The following is a 15,261-nucleotide window of genomic DNA, read 5'->3' on the forward strand; positions in this document are numbered from 1 at the left end:
TTATGATTTAAAAATGAATATATAAGCCTATATATCAATTTTTAAATAACAAATTTGATATATATTTTTTATTAAAAATATTTTTAAAAAGATATAAAAACAGCCTTATTTCATTAAAAATTCTTATATATCGAGTTTTTCGTTGGGGAAGTAGTAACTTAAAACACATTTTCTGATTTTAAGCTTAATAACAATAATAATAAACATATTTACTTATTATAATAAAATAGCAATCTTGTTTTTAAAAAATTTATTATATTAAAGAAAGTAATCGTTCATCTTCTCCTGTAATAAGTTTGATACATTAAACCTAACAGATCTCTTGTAAGTTATTTTCATTTGTAAATTCATGTGTTTAATTAACATGTGCAGCATATATGCATTATATAGTATCTATTCACCTTTAAAATATTAGAAAAATACTATTAATCTTTAAAAGCCAATAAAATAGATATCTAAAGTTTAAATAAGCTTTAAAGATTCAATCCGACCCCACTCGAGATATGAAATTTAACATCTCTTCTATTCCTCATCCTCTTGACCTTTAACCACCAAAATTTAATAGCATTAATTCTCCTAATATACAAACTTCCCTGCAAAATTTCAGAAATTTTCGACAAAAATCATGGACGTTAATAAGCTTCAAAGACGATGAACAAAATCGTGTCCCACATACATTAACATCCATACATACAGAGAAACACCGAAATTTTTTCGTTTCTCGACGTTTCAAAGTCACGAGTCAAAAAATGTAAAAATCTTGGGGGACGGTCATTTTTTGACCGATTCAATAGGACCTACATATCTTACGATCCCAACAGCCGAGAAAAGAAAAGAAATTAACTAATAAATGATACAATATAAACAGATAATTATTAAACGGAGTAAAAATAAGATAATGCCATCCATCCACTTTTGACTAACAATGATCCGATGACCGAGCATTTAAAGCTACTTCGATTACCCTGGATCTAATCCAAGCAGTAGCATAGCGTGCTATTGAAGATGTAAAAGATATATCTTTACCCTGAAAATATTGTAGTTTAAACCAATTATTAACGTGATACACTTATTAATATTACCTGTCCATAGTCCACGGATTTGTTGTAAAAAGTTCTAGTAAGATTATAATTGAGTAACTTGCCACTTTGTTGCATATTTTAAAAGCTCCTCATTACCAATGTGATTAGTGCATGTCAATGGGCTAGTCTAAGTTATCCTCACCACTTGTCCAACCCCAATGTGGGCTTTCCGAAATTTTTAAGGACCTGAGGGCACTAACATCCATATCTATCATAGTTGGATATGATGGGTATGAATAAAAGCCCTCTTTTTGCCCTCAGACTCACAAAAATAAAAAAATAAAAATTGTTATAAAGTTTAAAATTTGTAAAGTATCTAAAATTAATATTTTTACTTTATTTTGTTTATTTATATTTTTGTAAAGTTATAAAATAAAAAAATAAGTAAATAAATATTATTGCTTCATTTTAATATAGCAGAATAGAAAATATTTTATATATAAATAATACATTGATTTTTTCATTCGTAATGCTATTAAAATAATTTAATACAAAGAAAAATGATTTTGATTTGTATACAGTAGACCCCCTATAACACTGAAGATAATTCCGTGTTATATGAATTCCGTGTTGTACGAGTCGCTTAGATCTTACAAATACGTGTGCCGGGCTATGAACGGCTCACGTATTTGTAAAATCTAAGTGATTCGTGCAACACGGAATTATCTACAGTGTTATAGGGGGGTCTACTGGTATTTTTTAATGAAATTTTTTATGTATTTTGTCTGAATAACACTTATTTTTATACGAATATTACGCATTATACTGTATTACTTTTTTATACGAAAACATTTCACGAGAATACAATGAAAAAAATAATAATAGCATTTTTTTCTTCAGCATATTTTCAAGCTTATTTTATTCTGTTATGAAAAATGATTATCATAAATGAATAAAATTTAAATGGCAGAAAAATATAGGCCTATTAATATAATCTTTGCCATTTTATAAAAGAATATCAAATTTCATTAAAAATTCTTATATATCGAATTTCGATAAATGTAAAATTCCAATTTTTCAGTTAATAGAGTAAAATCTAAATTTCATAATTTTCATTATTATTTCGATATTGTTTTTATAAGAAGAAATGAGATTCTTTAAATTGAGATTTTTTTATATTAAAAAAAATTTAGAAACATATTTGTAACATAAAGTAAAATAACTTTAAAAATTCAAAACTGTTGAGTTTATATTAGATTGTTTTATACATCTTTGTTAATGCAATCAGTTATCTGAGATGCATTTTTTTTTGTTAGAAAAATGTACAATATATTAGTATGTGAATATTACGACATTTTATTCTATTACACTACAAAAAATAATAGCGAGGTTGCGGCCGAAGTTTTCATCTCTAAAACGTTCACGTTTTAGAGATGAAAACTTCGGCCGCAACCTCACTATTATAAAATTAATTTCAATAATATCAAATAAAAAGAAAAGAAAGAAATCAATGTGGGAAACGTCATAAAAATGTCATTATATACAGTATAGTTTCGAGCAATTCGTATGCTAATTTTAAGCAATGAATAATTAACGTGCACTTACTAAATTTTGGCATTTCAATATTCCAACTTTTTTTCTTTCTCCCCATTCCTTCGTTGTCTAAAAGATAATCTGAAAACATTTTATGATATTAAATTACTTTTTTAACTAATGTACATTAATGTACATTACTGTACAGTACATTAATATTAATAATGTACATTAATGTACATTACTGTACAGTACATTAATATTAATAATGTACATCAATGTACTATTATGTATTAATGTACATTAATGTATTAATTACATTATGTATTAATAGATTAATGTACATTAAAATTAATACATAATGTACATTAATGTACATTAATAGGAACTGTACATTATTTATTTTTAACTATAATTTAGTATATATTAATTTTTAAAATCATAATTTATCTATTTTAAATAATTTCAATTAATTTAAAAAATTTCTTGGATAAAGTATTCATTATTGCATGCATTATTCTTCGTTAATTGGTATCACTTACATTACAAATGAAGCAATAAATCGAACATATTTTCCTTTGTTTAAGATAATTGGTTATTTTAGCTATGCTTAAAATTTTTTTACCTTTTTTTTAAATCACGTAATTAATTAATTTATAATAGAAAACAATGATTTTTTTAAAAAATATATAAACTGTATTTTATAATTCAAAAATTGGTGGAAATTTAAAGGACCTGAATAGAGAATTTATGAAAAAAGTGCTTGGAAGAATAAAGTTGGTGGAAGACGTTCGGGAATGATGGGAGTTTAATAGTCCTATTATAAGGAAAGATGGAGAGGAAGTATTGGAGAAAACATTGGGAAAGGGCAACCCTATGGAAAAGAGGCTTGTAGTAGAACTAGGAAGTGCAATCTGCATAAAAGAAATGAAGGAAATAAAGAAAAGATGAGGATAGGTAACTGCAAAAGCGAGGGCCGAAGCATCAAAGTATTTCACATCAATGAAACAGATAAAACATGAGAATGGTACTGTTACAAAACCAAGAGAAGATAAAGGAAAGATGGAAGAATTATTTTAGGAAGTTACTAAATAAGGAAAATCTTAGAGCACTATTCGAGGAGGTAAATGAAGAGTGGCAGCAGATGTAAGCAAGAAGGAAGTGGAAAGGGCACTTAGAAAAATAAAGAATGGGAAAGCAACAGGAACTGATCAGATCCCAGCTGAGATATGGAGATATTTAGGCGAAGAGGGTGTTGATATTGTATGGGATCTTATGAAAAAGCTGTGGAAGCAAAAGAGGATACCAGATGAATGGAGAAAAAATATTTTGATGTTAATTTATAAAGGAAAAGGAGAGGAATGTGGAAATATGGAAACTACAGAAGAATTAAATTGATGTCACACTCAATGAAGATCTGGGAGAGAATTGTGGAAGGAAGGTTAGTTAAGTAAAGTAAGTTAGGTTAGGTTAGGTTTAGGTCATTTATGTATATTGTCTCAGCAGAGCAGAGACAATATATATGGCATCTAGTGGAGAGGATCAGAGGCAAGAGACAGCTATAGGTGAGGAACAGTTTAGTTTCGTGTCGGAAAGAGGAACAACAGATGCGATCTTAGAGCAAAGACCGGAAAGGTACAGAGTACAGTAATATCTCGACTTAAGCTATCCCGACTTACGCGAACCCGGAGTTACGCGATTTTTCAAATCTCGTCGATTCGTCTTTTGTTTGAGCGCCACTCAACTCTTGATTACTCACTCCCCCCACACCTATTGCTCGGCTTACATGTTCGGACGTGTCGCGCGGAATCGACACATAGCTACAATTTATTTTGTATTATTTATTTCTGTGTATTATACAAAACCACGGTAAGATCTGCAATGATGTACTGTACATGGCAATTACAAGAGCCTAGGAAAAGAAGATGAAGACAGCTGAGATGAGAATGCTGAAATGGATGTGTGATGTGACAAAGGACAGAATTAGGAATGATTATACTGTATAAGAGGAACAGTCAAGGTGGGTCCTATAAGTAAGAAGATGCAGGTAGATTAAGATGGTATGGACATGTGGAGGGAAAAAATGTGGCCTATATTGGAACGATAGACTAAATGAAATGCTGGGAAGTTGGAAGTGATAAGGAGGAGGAAGCGGGGAAGACCAAAGCTGAGATGAAGAGATAAGATGAAAGAGGATTTGGGAGAGAGACGGATGGAGGAGAGGACGCTCTGGATAGAAAGAAGTGGAGAAGACAGATTAAAGATGGGAATGAAAAAGCACAGAAAGAAAAATATTGTGTTTTATAATTCAATATTAATTTTAATTTAATTTACTGTATATACACTGAAAATTTATAGATAAAAATCTTTCTTACCGGTCATTTTCTAAATGATTGAAGTTTGAAAATTCAATAAATACAATAATTTATTAGAATACCTTCTCAACCTTCTTACATTGAAAATATAACGATTCAAGATAAAGCGGAAACAAATTTTGTCATTAAAAGCATTACTTTGCAAATAACTTATGAGTCATTTTGTGGAAATAATGTACAGATACTATATTTAATAAATTTTGAATATCATTTATTATTCTTTTTAACCGATGACAATTTCAGCTTTCAATTTTACAAAATATATAAATGTAAAATTTAATTACGGTAATTAAATTTAATTTAATTGACTATAACTAATTAACATAACGAGATTAAAATTCAATAAAATTATACAGATACAAAAAGATCTCATTAAGATTTTATAGTAACAACAAATATGACGTTACTAATAAGAAAAGAAGTCGACTATGAACCACTAGTTACAGTAGCTCATTAATCCTAAATTAGCTGCGTAACAGCAGCTGTTCACTTTATGCAGGTTACGTTAAGCAATTGGTTCCCAAAGTTTTTCGTTTCCGCGTTAAGCAGGTTTTCGGTTTATAATGGTATTTTACATAAATCGTTTCGTTTTAGCTAGGTTTTACTGTATAAACAATTATAGAGTTAGCGCACGACGTATTTTATGTTACATTTACCATACGTTATAATTATAAACATGTAAAGTTAGATGACACTTGGGCATTCAAGCCCGTTATGTCTCAAAAATATAACAAACATTTTAAAAAATATTAGCCTTTGTTTAATATAAGTTGTACGTTAGCCATATAACAAATTCTTTCTAAATAAACAGAAAGTAAAAGAAAATAAAGAGTAAAGGCAAGGTGTTAAGTAAATTGTCTACTGTATATGATACATTATGAAAAATAATAACTGTAAAATTGTATAATTGGTTACTAGCTTGTATGATTACATTATGATTCTCATTACAGATACTTATTATTTTTTTTATCAATTTTGTAAATTAATTTAAAATTTGGAAATAGGCCATATTCCAGGAAATTTCGAACGTCATGATCTTACAACATAAACTAGATTGTTATCGTCACGAAAACACAAATAATTTGTGTAAATTTTTTAATACGCTCATTACACAACTTAACGAAATGCATAAAATACAGTTTAAAACAGTCAGCAGTAAATATAAATGCATTCTCATGATGCAACACTCAAAAAAGAAAGAAAATTAGAATATGACTAAACACCATAAAGAATGAAATTCCTGATTTAATTAACAGGCAAGAAGAAATGAATACACATATGAAGATGAAGGAGAGTGTTATTTTGATTCCAAATACCCACAAATATTACAATTATCCGATTCGGATGGGTAACGGATATATATGTCTGTTCCATAGTGTTCTATGAAGATACTATGTAACCTTTGTGGTTAAAACGATTACTACGTAAAGTAATCTACGAAGATACATATAGGGGAGATCTTTGTACCTTAGGACACCTTGTACTTCGGGACAAGCTCGTCATTTGAAAAATAATATATTGAGAAGTAGTAAGTAGCGATATCTAGTAGCTATTTCATTACAACATTCAGAATGCATGAGGTAAAGTCGGCCATTTTGACTCGTTTCATAGCTGTGACACGTCGTATGATTTTTATAGGTGTTTGTTTTTTTGCAATCCATTTGGATCTTGGTTTTAATCGAAATATTTTGAGATGAGTAATTTAATTCAGGTATAGTTAGTTGATAATTACATTCGTAACCACTTATTTTAATAAATAACATTGGATTTCTGTAATTCAAAAATTATATACATACTTTGTTATAAACAAGAGAAAATTATACCTTGGGACAGTGAATTTTTTGTACCTTGGGCAGTCCCAAGGTACAAGGCATTGCATTTCTCAGCTATTTATTTAATATTATTATGTTTCTGTTGGCCGTGAAGAAAAAGAATGAAGTGAATAAAAATGCTAAATCTGTTAAAAAGCGAGATTTTAAGAATAAAAAAAGTTGAAGTTAGTAGCTCTGAGGATGAAACTTCTGTGATCTTAGAGAGTAATGAAGTTCAAGAGGAAAATAATTGTGTGGGGTGCGGTGAAAATTATTTACTACTTAGAGCTCAGAAGACTGGATTCAATGCGTTACCTGTCCATTCTGGGTGCACGAAGATTGCACCTTTTTTGAAAATTACTGTCAAAAATGCAGTATTAATTCTAAAATAATTAGTAAGTAGTAATGTTTGTGACCTATATTTGTAATGACTATTGTTTTCCTTAATATAAAAATGAGATTATCTTTGATTTTCAATCATTTAAATGCCTTCTACAGAACATTTAAGCTTTATACTTACCTGCATTTCCAGCACATGAAACATTTTTGTTAACTGATAAAGCTAATATTGTTATAAAGGAAAAGACTTGGATAAACTATTTTTTTTTTCTTCTGGCGGAAGATAAGATTTACAAAAACGTTAGGATTGTTCGTGTCCCAAGGTACAAACATTGGTGTCCCGAGGTACAATCCATGATTGTACCTTGGGACAAATATCTACAAGTAATTATTTGACATTTTCTCATAAATAAAATAGCATAGGGTCAAGTGTTGCACCATATATAGTGATGTTATCAATTACTAATAGAAATAGTCAATAGTCATAGCTAAAGATCAATTTGAACTTAAATTATGAAGGTTTAAAGAAAAGTGTCCCAAAGTAGAAGGATCTCCCCTACATACGAGGGTTGTTCATAAAGTTCCCGAACTTTATTTATTACAAAAAAAATACTTCATTTACAATTTATTTGTCAGGGTCCCCTTCAAAGTAGTCTCCTCCCCAACGTACACACTTATCCCAACGGTGTTTCCACGTTTTGAAACAGTCCTGAAACGCTTTTTCCGGGATGCTCATAAGCTCCTCTGTCATGTTTTTTTCTATCTCTGGAATGGTGGCAAATCTTTTTCCTTTGAGCGTGTTTTTTAGTTTGGGAAACAGGAAAAAGTCGCATGGGGCCAGATGAGGTAAGTAAAGTAGATGGGGAAACACAACAGTCTTGTTTTTGGCCAAAAACTCACGAGTTTTGAGAGACAAATGAGCCGGCGCGTTGTCGTGGTGAAGAAACGACTCGCCGCTCCTCCAAAGTTCGGACCGTTTTCTCTTGATTCTATCTGTCTCTTAGACGTTTCATAACCCCCATGTTGACTGTCAGGCCCGTAGGTAGGTATTCATGATGCTCTTTGCATCGAAAAAAACAATCAACATCATCTTAACATTTGAGCGAACTTGTCGAGCTTTTTTGGGCGGGGGATGTTTCATCCACCCGTCGGAAGTTTCCGTGAAGGATTACCCGAGTTTCACTCAGAATTTCACAGAACAACTCTACTCCTTCAAAAAAGCTCATTTCCGCGAATTTGATTTTTTCGCCGAACTCCATAAACACTCTTTCACATAAACGGCCGTAACTAACCACTAAAACAACATATCAACAAACGGATTGAAGGAGGTTACTCGGTAGGTTTCCGCGGACACAACACATCCAAACAGATTAAAAAGTAACCAACTGGAGGCGCGCTATTCAAAAAGTTCCGGAACTTTTTGAACAACCCACGTAGGAACGAATATACGAAAATACGAAATAACGTCCCTATGTGCCTACGTTATTTCGTAGATAACTATACATATTAATCTACGAAATAACGCGAAAGATTCAAAACTGAATTTTATATAAATTATTGTGATTAAATTAGTTAATTTTTTTTATTGGACTACAATTCGAAAAAATTTAGACCTATAAATTTACAATGGCGGCTGTGTCCTTCCTCAATTTCGAGAACAGTGTTATATAGATGAAATTCAAGACTAGATATGGAAATATTAGGAGCTGGAGGCTCCAATTAACTATATATAAACGTTCGGCTTGTACCGGAAGTCGCGTTATTTCAATTCAAAAATTTTCCCCTGTAAGGTGTTACGTAGTTTACGGCATGACTCTGTTTCTAACAGGAAAAGTATGATATACAGGGGCAAGATATTAATAATTTGAGGTGGAGAGCATATATTTTAAATTAAATAAGTTTAAAAAATATGATTAAAAATTGTAGCTCGACATTGTGACGATATCATAATAAATAATTGCTCTTTCTCTTATAAAAAGTTATTAAGTGAATCATTAAAAAGTGATTTTATACAAATTCATCGATATCAACACACTTAAAGTAAATGTTCTGTATTAAATATATTTAACGGTCAGTGTTTTGATATGTTTCTGTAATTGATTTTCTTTCGACTTTTAACTAAAGATACATTTTAATAGAAAAGTAAAATTTATACAATTCAAATACAATTTCGAAAATTAGGTTAAAGAGAACATGACCATTAATTATGATGAAATATTTTGTTTATTTTCCAACTTTATAACTTCTCCAATTTAAATATTGCATTTTATTAAGTTAGGCTCTGTTTCGTGAATAAATAAGCATAATTACTTTCAAGTTAACTTTCTATATATATATTCAAGTTTGCTGCACAATATATTTTATTATTTCATTAAATTATTTAATGCTAATTTTAGTTTCTAAACAATTAATAAATCTTCTGTAATATTTCTAGAACAGTTGCATTATCATAAGTAAATTCAAATTTATCTACTGATAAATATACATTTGCAAATTTGTGATAGTTATTAAAATTTGCAAATTTGAACCCACTTTTTTCAGGAACTATGCTATAGTTATCGCTATTTAAACTATCATTTTAAAGTATCTGTGTATATATTGTCTACTTGTAATTTGTTTATTAATAACACTTATTATACTAATATAGTTTCTGATTAGTAAAGAGAGGAGATCTTAGTCAAAAGTTCGGTATAAAAAAGTCCTATTAATTAATAAACAAGGTCCAAATAGACAATATACAGTATACACAGAAATGTAAAACAGTAAAGATATGGAGATAAAAAAGAATTAATATCATTTAAAAGATTTATTGAATCGAACAACGTTTTAAAACAAGAAAAAAGTGCGATAGTTTTCCACTTTATTTCGTAGAAAACTTTGGGTAAAAAAGACGTCTCCAGATAATTTTATAATTCCGTTTTAGAGAAAAAAAAATTAACCGTAATGACAAGCCTTTTGTGATTGCTTTCCAGTCAGGCCTTCCAAGTTTAGTCGTAGGTCAATATCGGAGATAAATAATCAAACTTTCCCAAATAATATAACAATATTTTATTTATTTTCTAAAAATGAAAGTGTTAAAGAAAAGTAAACTTTATGAAACTATCACTGCAGTGAAGGCATTCAGAATTATTAATTCAAGAATATTCTATCTAAATATACATTAAATGCAAGTGTTTTATTATTGTTAGGGAATTATAATATAAAATTCCTTATTAATAAATCATACAGATTTTTTTCATTTATACAATATTCACTGCTAAACTATTTTCTGCGATGCTGGAGAGTCATCCCGCTGCTCTGGAGAATCTGACAATGAGTTAGAATCCGAATCTTCTCGGAAATATTCAGGTTGACTCAGACATCTCGAGCTTAGTCCCTTCACTGCTCGACCACCCTCATTACGGATTTGACCAAACTCGTGATGGATATGTAAATATGTCCTACAGATAACGTAAAAATGATGGGCACGTGTTTTTACGTGCTTATCATGAGTTTGTTTATACTATATACGGCATAAAGAGTTAAAAATATTTTATGTATAATATGTAATAATGCTTTAATATACAGTATATATATTAAAATCAGTATTACAAAATATATAAACTACATGATACAGACTTACATGATAAATACAATAAAATGTACATATTTGGAGAAATATAATATGATAATAATATGAAAATATGAAATATATGGAAATATATTAAATTTAATATATAATAAAATAAAATAATATGGACTAGAATAGTGAATTTTTTATTGATAAATAATAGTGATTGTACATTACTTTTGAATAATTAATTTTTGTAAAACTACACAAAGCTATATGGGACTGTCATGTACTGTACAGTACGTTTCTTATTCAGTTGAAATTTTCAAATTGTGGACCTATAAATTCCCATTGGCTGTCTGTCTGTCCGTCCGTCCTTCCTTAATCTCGAGAATAGTGATAAATAAATGAAATTCAAGATTAGATATGGAAAGATTAGGTGTAGGAGGCCACGATTAACTATATAAGAACTTCCCATTTGCAACAGAAATTACGTTATCTTAATTTAAAAGCTTTCCCCTGTAGGGAGTTACATAGATAACCGGCCAGACTCTATTGCTAACAGGAAAAGTATGATGTACGGGGGCAATACGTTATTAGTTTGAGGTGGAGAGCATATATTTTAAATTAAATTACTTTAAAAACTATGATTAAACATTGCAGCCCGGCATTGCAACGATGTCACAATAAATAGTTGCTTGTTTTTGCTTACATACATAAGATTCTATTGCAAAATTACGGATAAAATTTACCTATTTACACAGTATCATATACTCATGTATTCGATGGGAGTAATGTTATTTGATATCTGAAATGTAATATTTTTCATATGATTATGATTCTTAAGTTCTATAAAACTAAAATAATTTGATGAATAATTAAAACATAGAATTACAAAAATTGTTTATCTTTTAAAATAAAATACACAGAAAAGATTATTATTTTTATTTAATACATATAAGGCGATGTCTTGAAGACAATAAAGACCTCTCAGTCGCAACAAAAATATAATAATATCCATTAAAAACAGTTAAAAATAATGAATGAACATTATATATATATATGTGTGTGTGTGTGTTTATTTTATATAATTACAAATTGTTGAAAATTTGAAATAATTTAAGTTTGCAAAATTTGGTATTTAATAATAGCAATAACAGAAAATATATTTGTTTTCCTTTCATTAACTATTGATTTCAAGCATAAATCTAAGTTCCATGCGTTTATATTGTATAGACAATCTGTAAATTATTTATTTTCTAAATAGATAATTTGCAGGTTATTTACACAGTGAAGTACAGTACATTATTATTATATTATTTTATATTTATTCTAATGTTAATTTATAAATATTTTATAGATTATTGTTAATAATTTTCATGACTATTAGATTAAAAAATTTAAACTTTGATTTCTAATTATTATTTGATCAATCACAATTTTTTTTTCAATATGTTTTATTATTTTTATTTTAAAATACAATGTCATTCAAGCAATTTTATTAGCTGCTTTATTACTTATATTAATATAATAAACTATCATAAACATGTTTGCTTTTAAATAATTATTTTAAATACATTGTGTATGAATATTATATTATCTTTCTACTAAGGCATATTAATTTAAAAATAATTTAATATGTATTTTAAATACGTAAATATAAATACTTATAAATTGTAAAATTTATCCTTTCATAATCTTTAATATTTATTTTATAATCAAATATTATATTAAGGATATATAAGACTTAATAATAAACTTAATAATTTAGGGGGGGCGCTTCTGTCTGCCGAAGCTGCTGGCGCGTTTTTTTTACTCACTTCAAATACAGGTAAAGAATGTATCCTGTTTAATAATTTTACGTTAAAATTTTATTTGTTTGGGCTGTGTGTTAACATTATAATTGTTGGAAAATTTATCAACATAATTAATATGCAACGCTCGCCAATTAAAAGAGGAAGACCACCACTTCAAAAGTCAAAATCAACTAGTAGAAAGGAAACTGCTTCGACCACTAATACCAGGTTAATTACTGATTACAATTTACACGTCGAAAGAACTTCTCCTGAACCATCTTCTGCAAACGCAGGTTTGAACCCTGAAACTACACTTCTAAGTTCACAACTATCAGGTGAGCCATATGATTTTTTATCTTCTTCGCCAGGAAAAAATTCATCTGATATATCAAGTATAACACTATGGAATAAAATTTCTGAATTAATTAATGTTTCTAATACGAGAATATTAAGTCAAATGACTATTATCAAAGAAGATTTGGACCAGATTCGTAATAGTATCCAAGAAACTAAAGTCCAGAATCAAAAAATGAATAGCCAAATAATTAATCTTGAACAACAAATTGCTAATTTGAAAATAGAAAATGAAAGTATGCAATATCGAATGGACAATATGGTTAATGCGCAACATCGAAATAATATAATGTTATATAGATATCCCAGTAAAACTAATCCTACCAAGCTAGAAGTGTTTAATCTTATTAATGAATCATTAGAATTACATGAAGTTACAATGGATGATTTAATAGCGATTATTCCAATAACTAAATCACAGTATCCAACAATTAAATTAATTATTAAAAATACCCAAATAAGAGATTATATATATTCGAGTTTTATAAAAATGAAACAGCAAAACCTATCGAACGTATGGAAAGAAACTCAAATTTCACAGGATCTTATAAAAAGATCTAGATTAAGACGTAAACAATTAATTCCTTTTTTAAGCAAGTTAAGGAAAGCAGGTAAATATCCAAAACTCCGAGGTGATACTATATTGTTGGGCAATTATTCTTTGACGTATAGCTATGTGTTGGAGGGGCTGGTATACTTGGATTCTTTTACCCCGTATTTTACTTCTGAGAACACTCCGCAATGACATATGATCAATTTAAATTCTCCTATTCAAGACTTACGTATTGTTGAGACTCAATTATTAAGTCCCTTGCGTGCAGCACATAATAATAATGAAAGTTTATACTGGATATAAGAATTTAAGAATGAAAATTATTAAAGCATTACTTCAGTTAAAAAAATTATCTACATCAACGGCATTCAGTCAATATCGTTAAGCCAAAAATTTGTATTTCAATCTATTAAAATCTAAGAAATCAAATTACTATAAAAAAATTTAACAAATAATCTTAGAAAATAAAAATAGTGAACTTTTAAAGTCTACGATTAAGAAATTACGATGTTTCAATTGTGATTAATCAATGCAAATAGATTCTTTTAAATGGCTAACTTTTTTAATAGATTTACAGGAATTACAGTCTTCCTTATGCCGATATAAAAAATTTCTTTCAATGAAAGTTTAGATATTCCAATATCTATCGAAGATCTGGATATATCAATTCGTAAATTAAAAACGAAAACAGCTCTTGGAATGGATATAATTACCACTAAATTTATTAAACTTCTTCTGCCAGCGGGTATGCAAGTTCTACTTGTTCTTTACAATCATTTTTATAAATCATTTATTATATTTTTACTGAGTGTCCAAAGATTGAAGAAGCGTAATGTAAATTCAAATTAAAAGAGATTTTTTGATTTAAATTAAGAAGAAAACTTCAGAACTAATCAAGAAAAAATTTCCATTGTATAAGATGTATAATATCCATTACTTTTTTGTTCATATTTTAAATAATTCGAAATATGATATGTAGATTGAATGATTAATATGTTATGTTTAGCAAAATTTATGTAACAAGATATTTAAAAAAAATATGTTTCAATAAGTAATAATTGTATTTTTGTAATTCTCTAAAGCTAACCCCCTGTAACAAGAATTTTCTTATTACAATAAAGTATTTTTAATAATAATAATAAACTTAATAATTTATAATAAAATATATTTTAATTTTAATGTAATTTATTCGTCTTATATAGTTATTATTCTTATAAATTTCTGTGTATATCCTCTCTACTTGGATCTTGTTTATTAATTACTTATTACATTAGTGAAGTTTCTGATTAGCAAAGAGAGGAGAACTTAGTCAAAAGTTCTCTATTTGCTAATGGAAACTACACTAGTATAATAAAGCCTATTAATAAACCAAAAGGACCAGTTGACATGTAAAAGGAAACATTACATATTAACTAGTCAATAACTGTATATGTCAAAAGTAACAAGGATAAATTTAAAGAGAATTTTTTACAATTAGCTTAAGTTTTTATGACCTTCGAATTAACTATTTATAGAATATAAATCTTGTTTTATTTAAATAATAATAAGACTTTTCTCGTCATTGTTATGACATGTGACATCAGTTTGGCAGTCATTTATATTTTTGTTGATTTGATCCAATTGGCAATGCTTTGTTGCTAAGTTGTTAATCGCAAGACAAGCAGCTGTTCGATAGAAAAAAAATTTTTTTACAACTTCCAGATAACAATTGTAATAATTATTACTTATTTAGTTATTTCTAATCTATTTTTAAGTACTCCGAATTTTGTTGAAATAGAATTTAGAAATAAAATGCATAATTTACTTCGTTTTTTTCCCTTCTTCTTCTTCTTTAGATACAATATTATAAGGCTCATTAATTTGAACTATTTAATGTTTTTAAATAGAGAACAAGACCTGTAAAGTAGTTACGTAACACGAGCGAGTCT

At 28.4% G+C, this 15,261-nt stretch overlaps 1 protein-coding gene across 3 annotated transcripts in view; it reads right to left on the minus strand.

Annotated features, from left to right (window-relative positions):
- LOC111630828 (solute carrier family 35 member G1-like) overlaps nucleotides 1-15,261 on the minus strand; it is a 34,442-nt gene that overhangs the window by 17,004 nt on the left and 2,177 nt on the right. For 2 of the 3 annotated variants that reach the window (XM_023374992.1, XM_023374991.1), the window contains exon 2: nucleotides 2,628-2,696. In XM_023374992.1, the coding sequence (XP_023230760.1) occupies nucleotides 2,628-2,673 (46 nt within the window). In that variant the 5' untranslated portion in view covers nucleotides 2,674-2,696. Of the gene's footprint in view, nucleotides 1-2,627; nucleotides 2,697-4,930; nucleotides 4,957-15,261 lie in introns of those variants that run through there. The other variant, XM_023374990.1, reaches the window with a different exon arrangement.

This window comes from Centruroides sculpturatus, unplaced genomic scaffold, assembly GCF_000671375.1.
Source record: "Centruroides sculpturatus isolate CEXI.00-Female unplaced genomic scaffold, Cexi_2.0 scaffold6, whole genome shotgun sequence".
NCBI lineage: Eukaryota > Metazoa > Arthropoda > Arachnida > Scorpiones > Buthidae > Centruroides > Centruroides sculpturatus.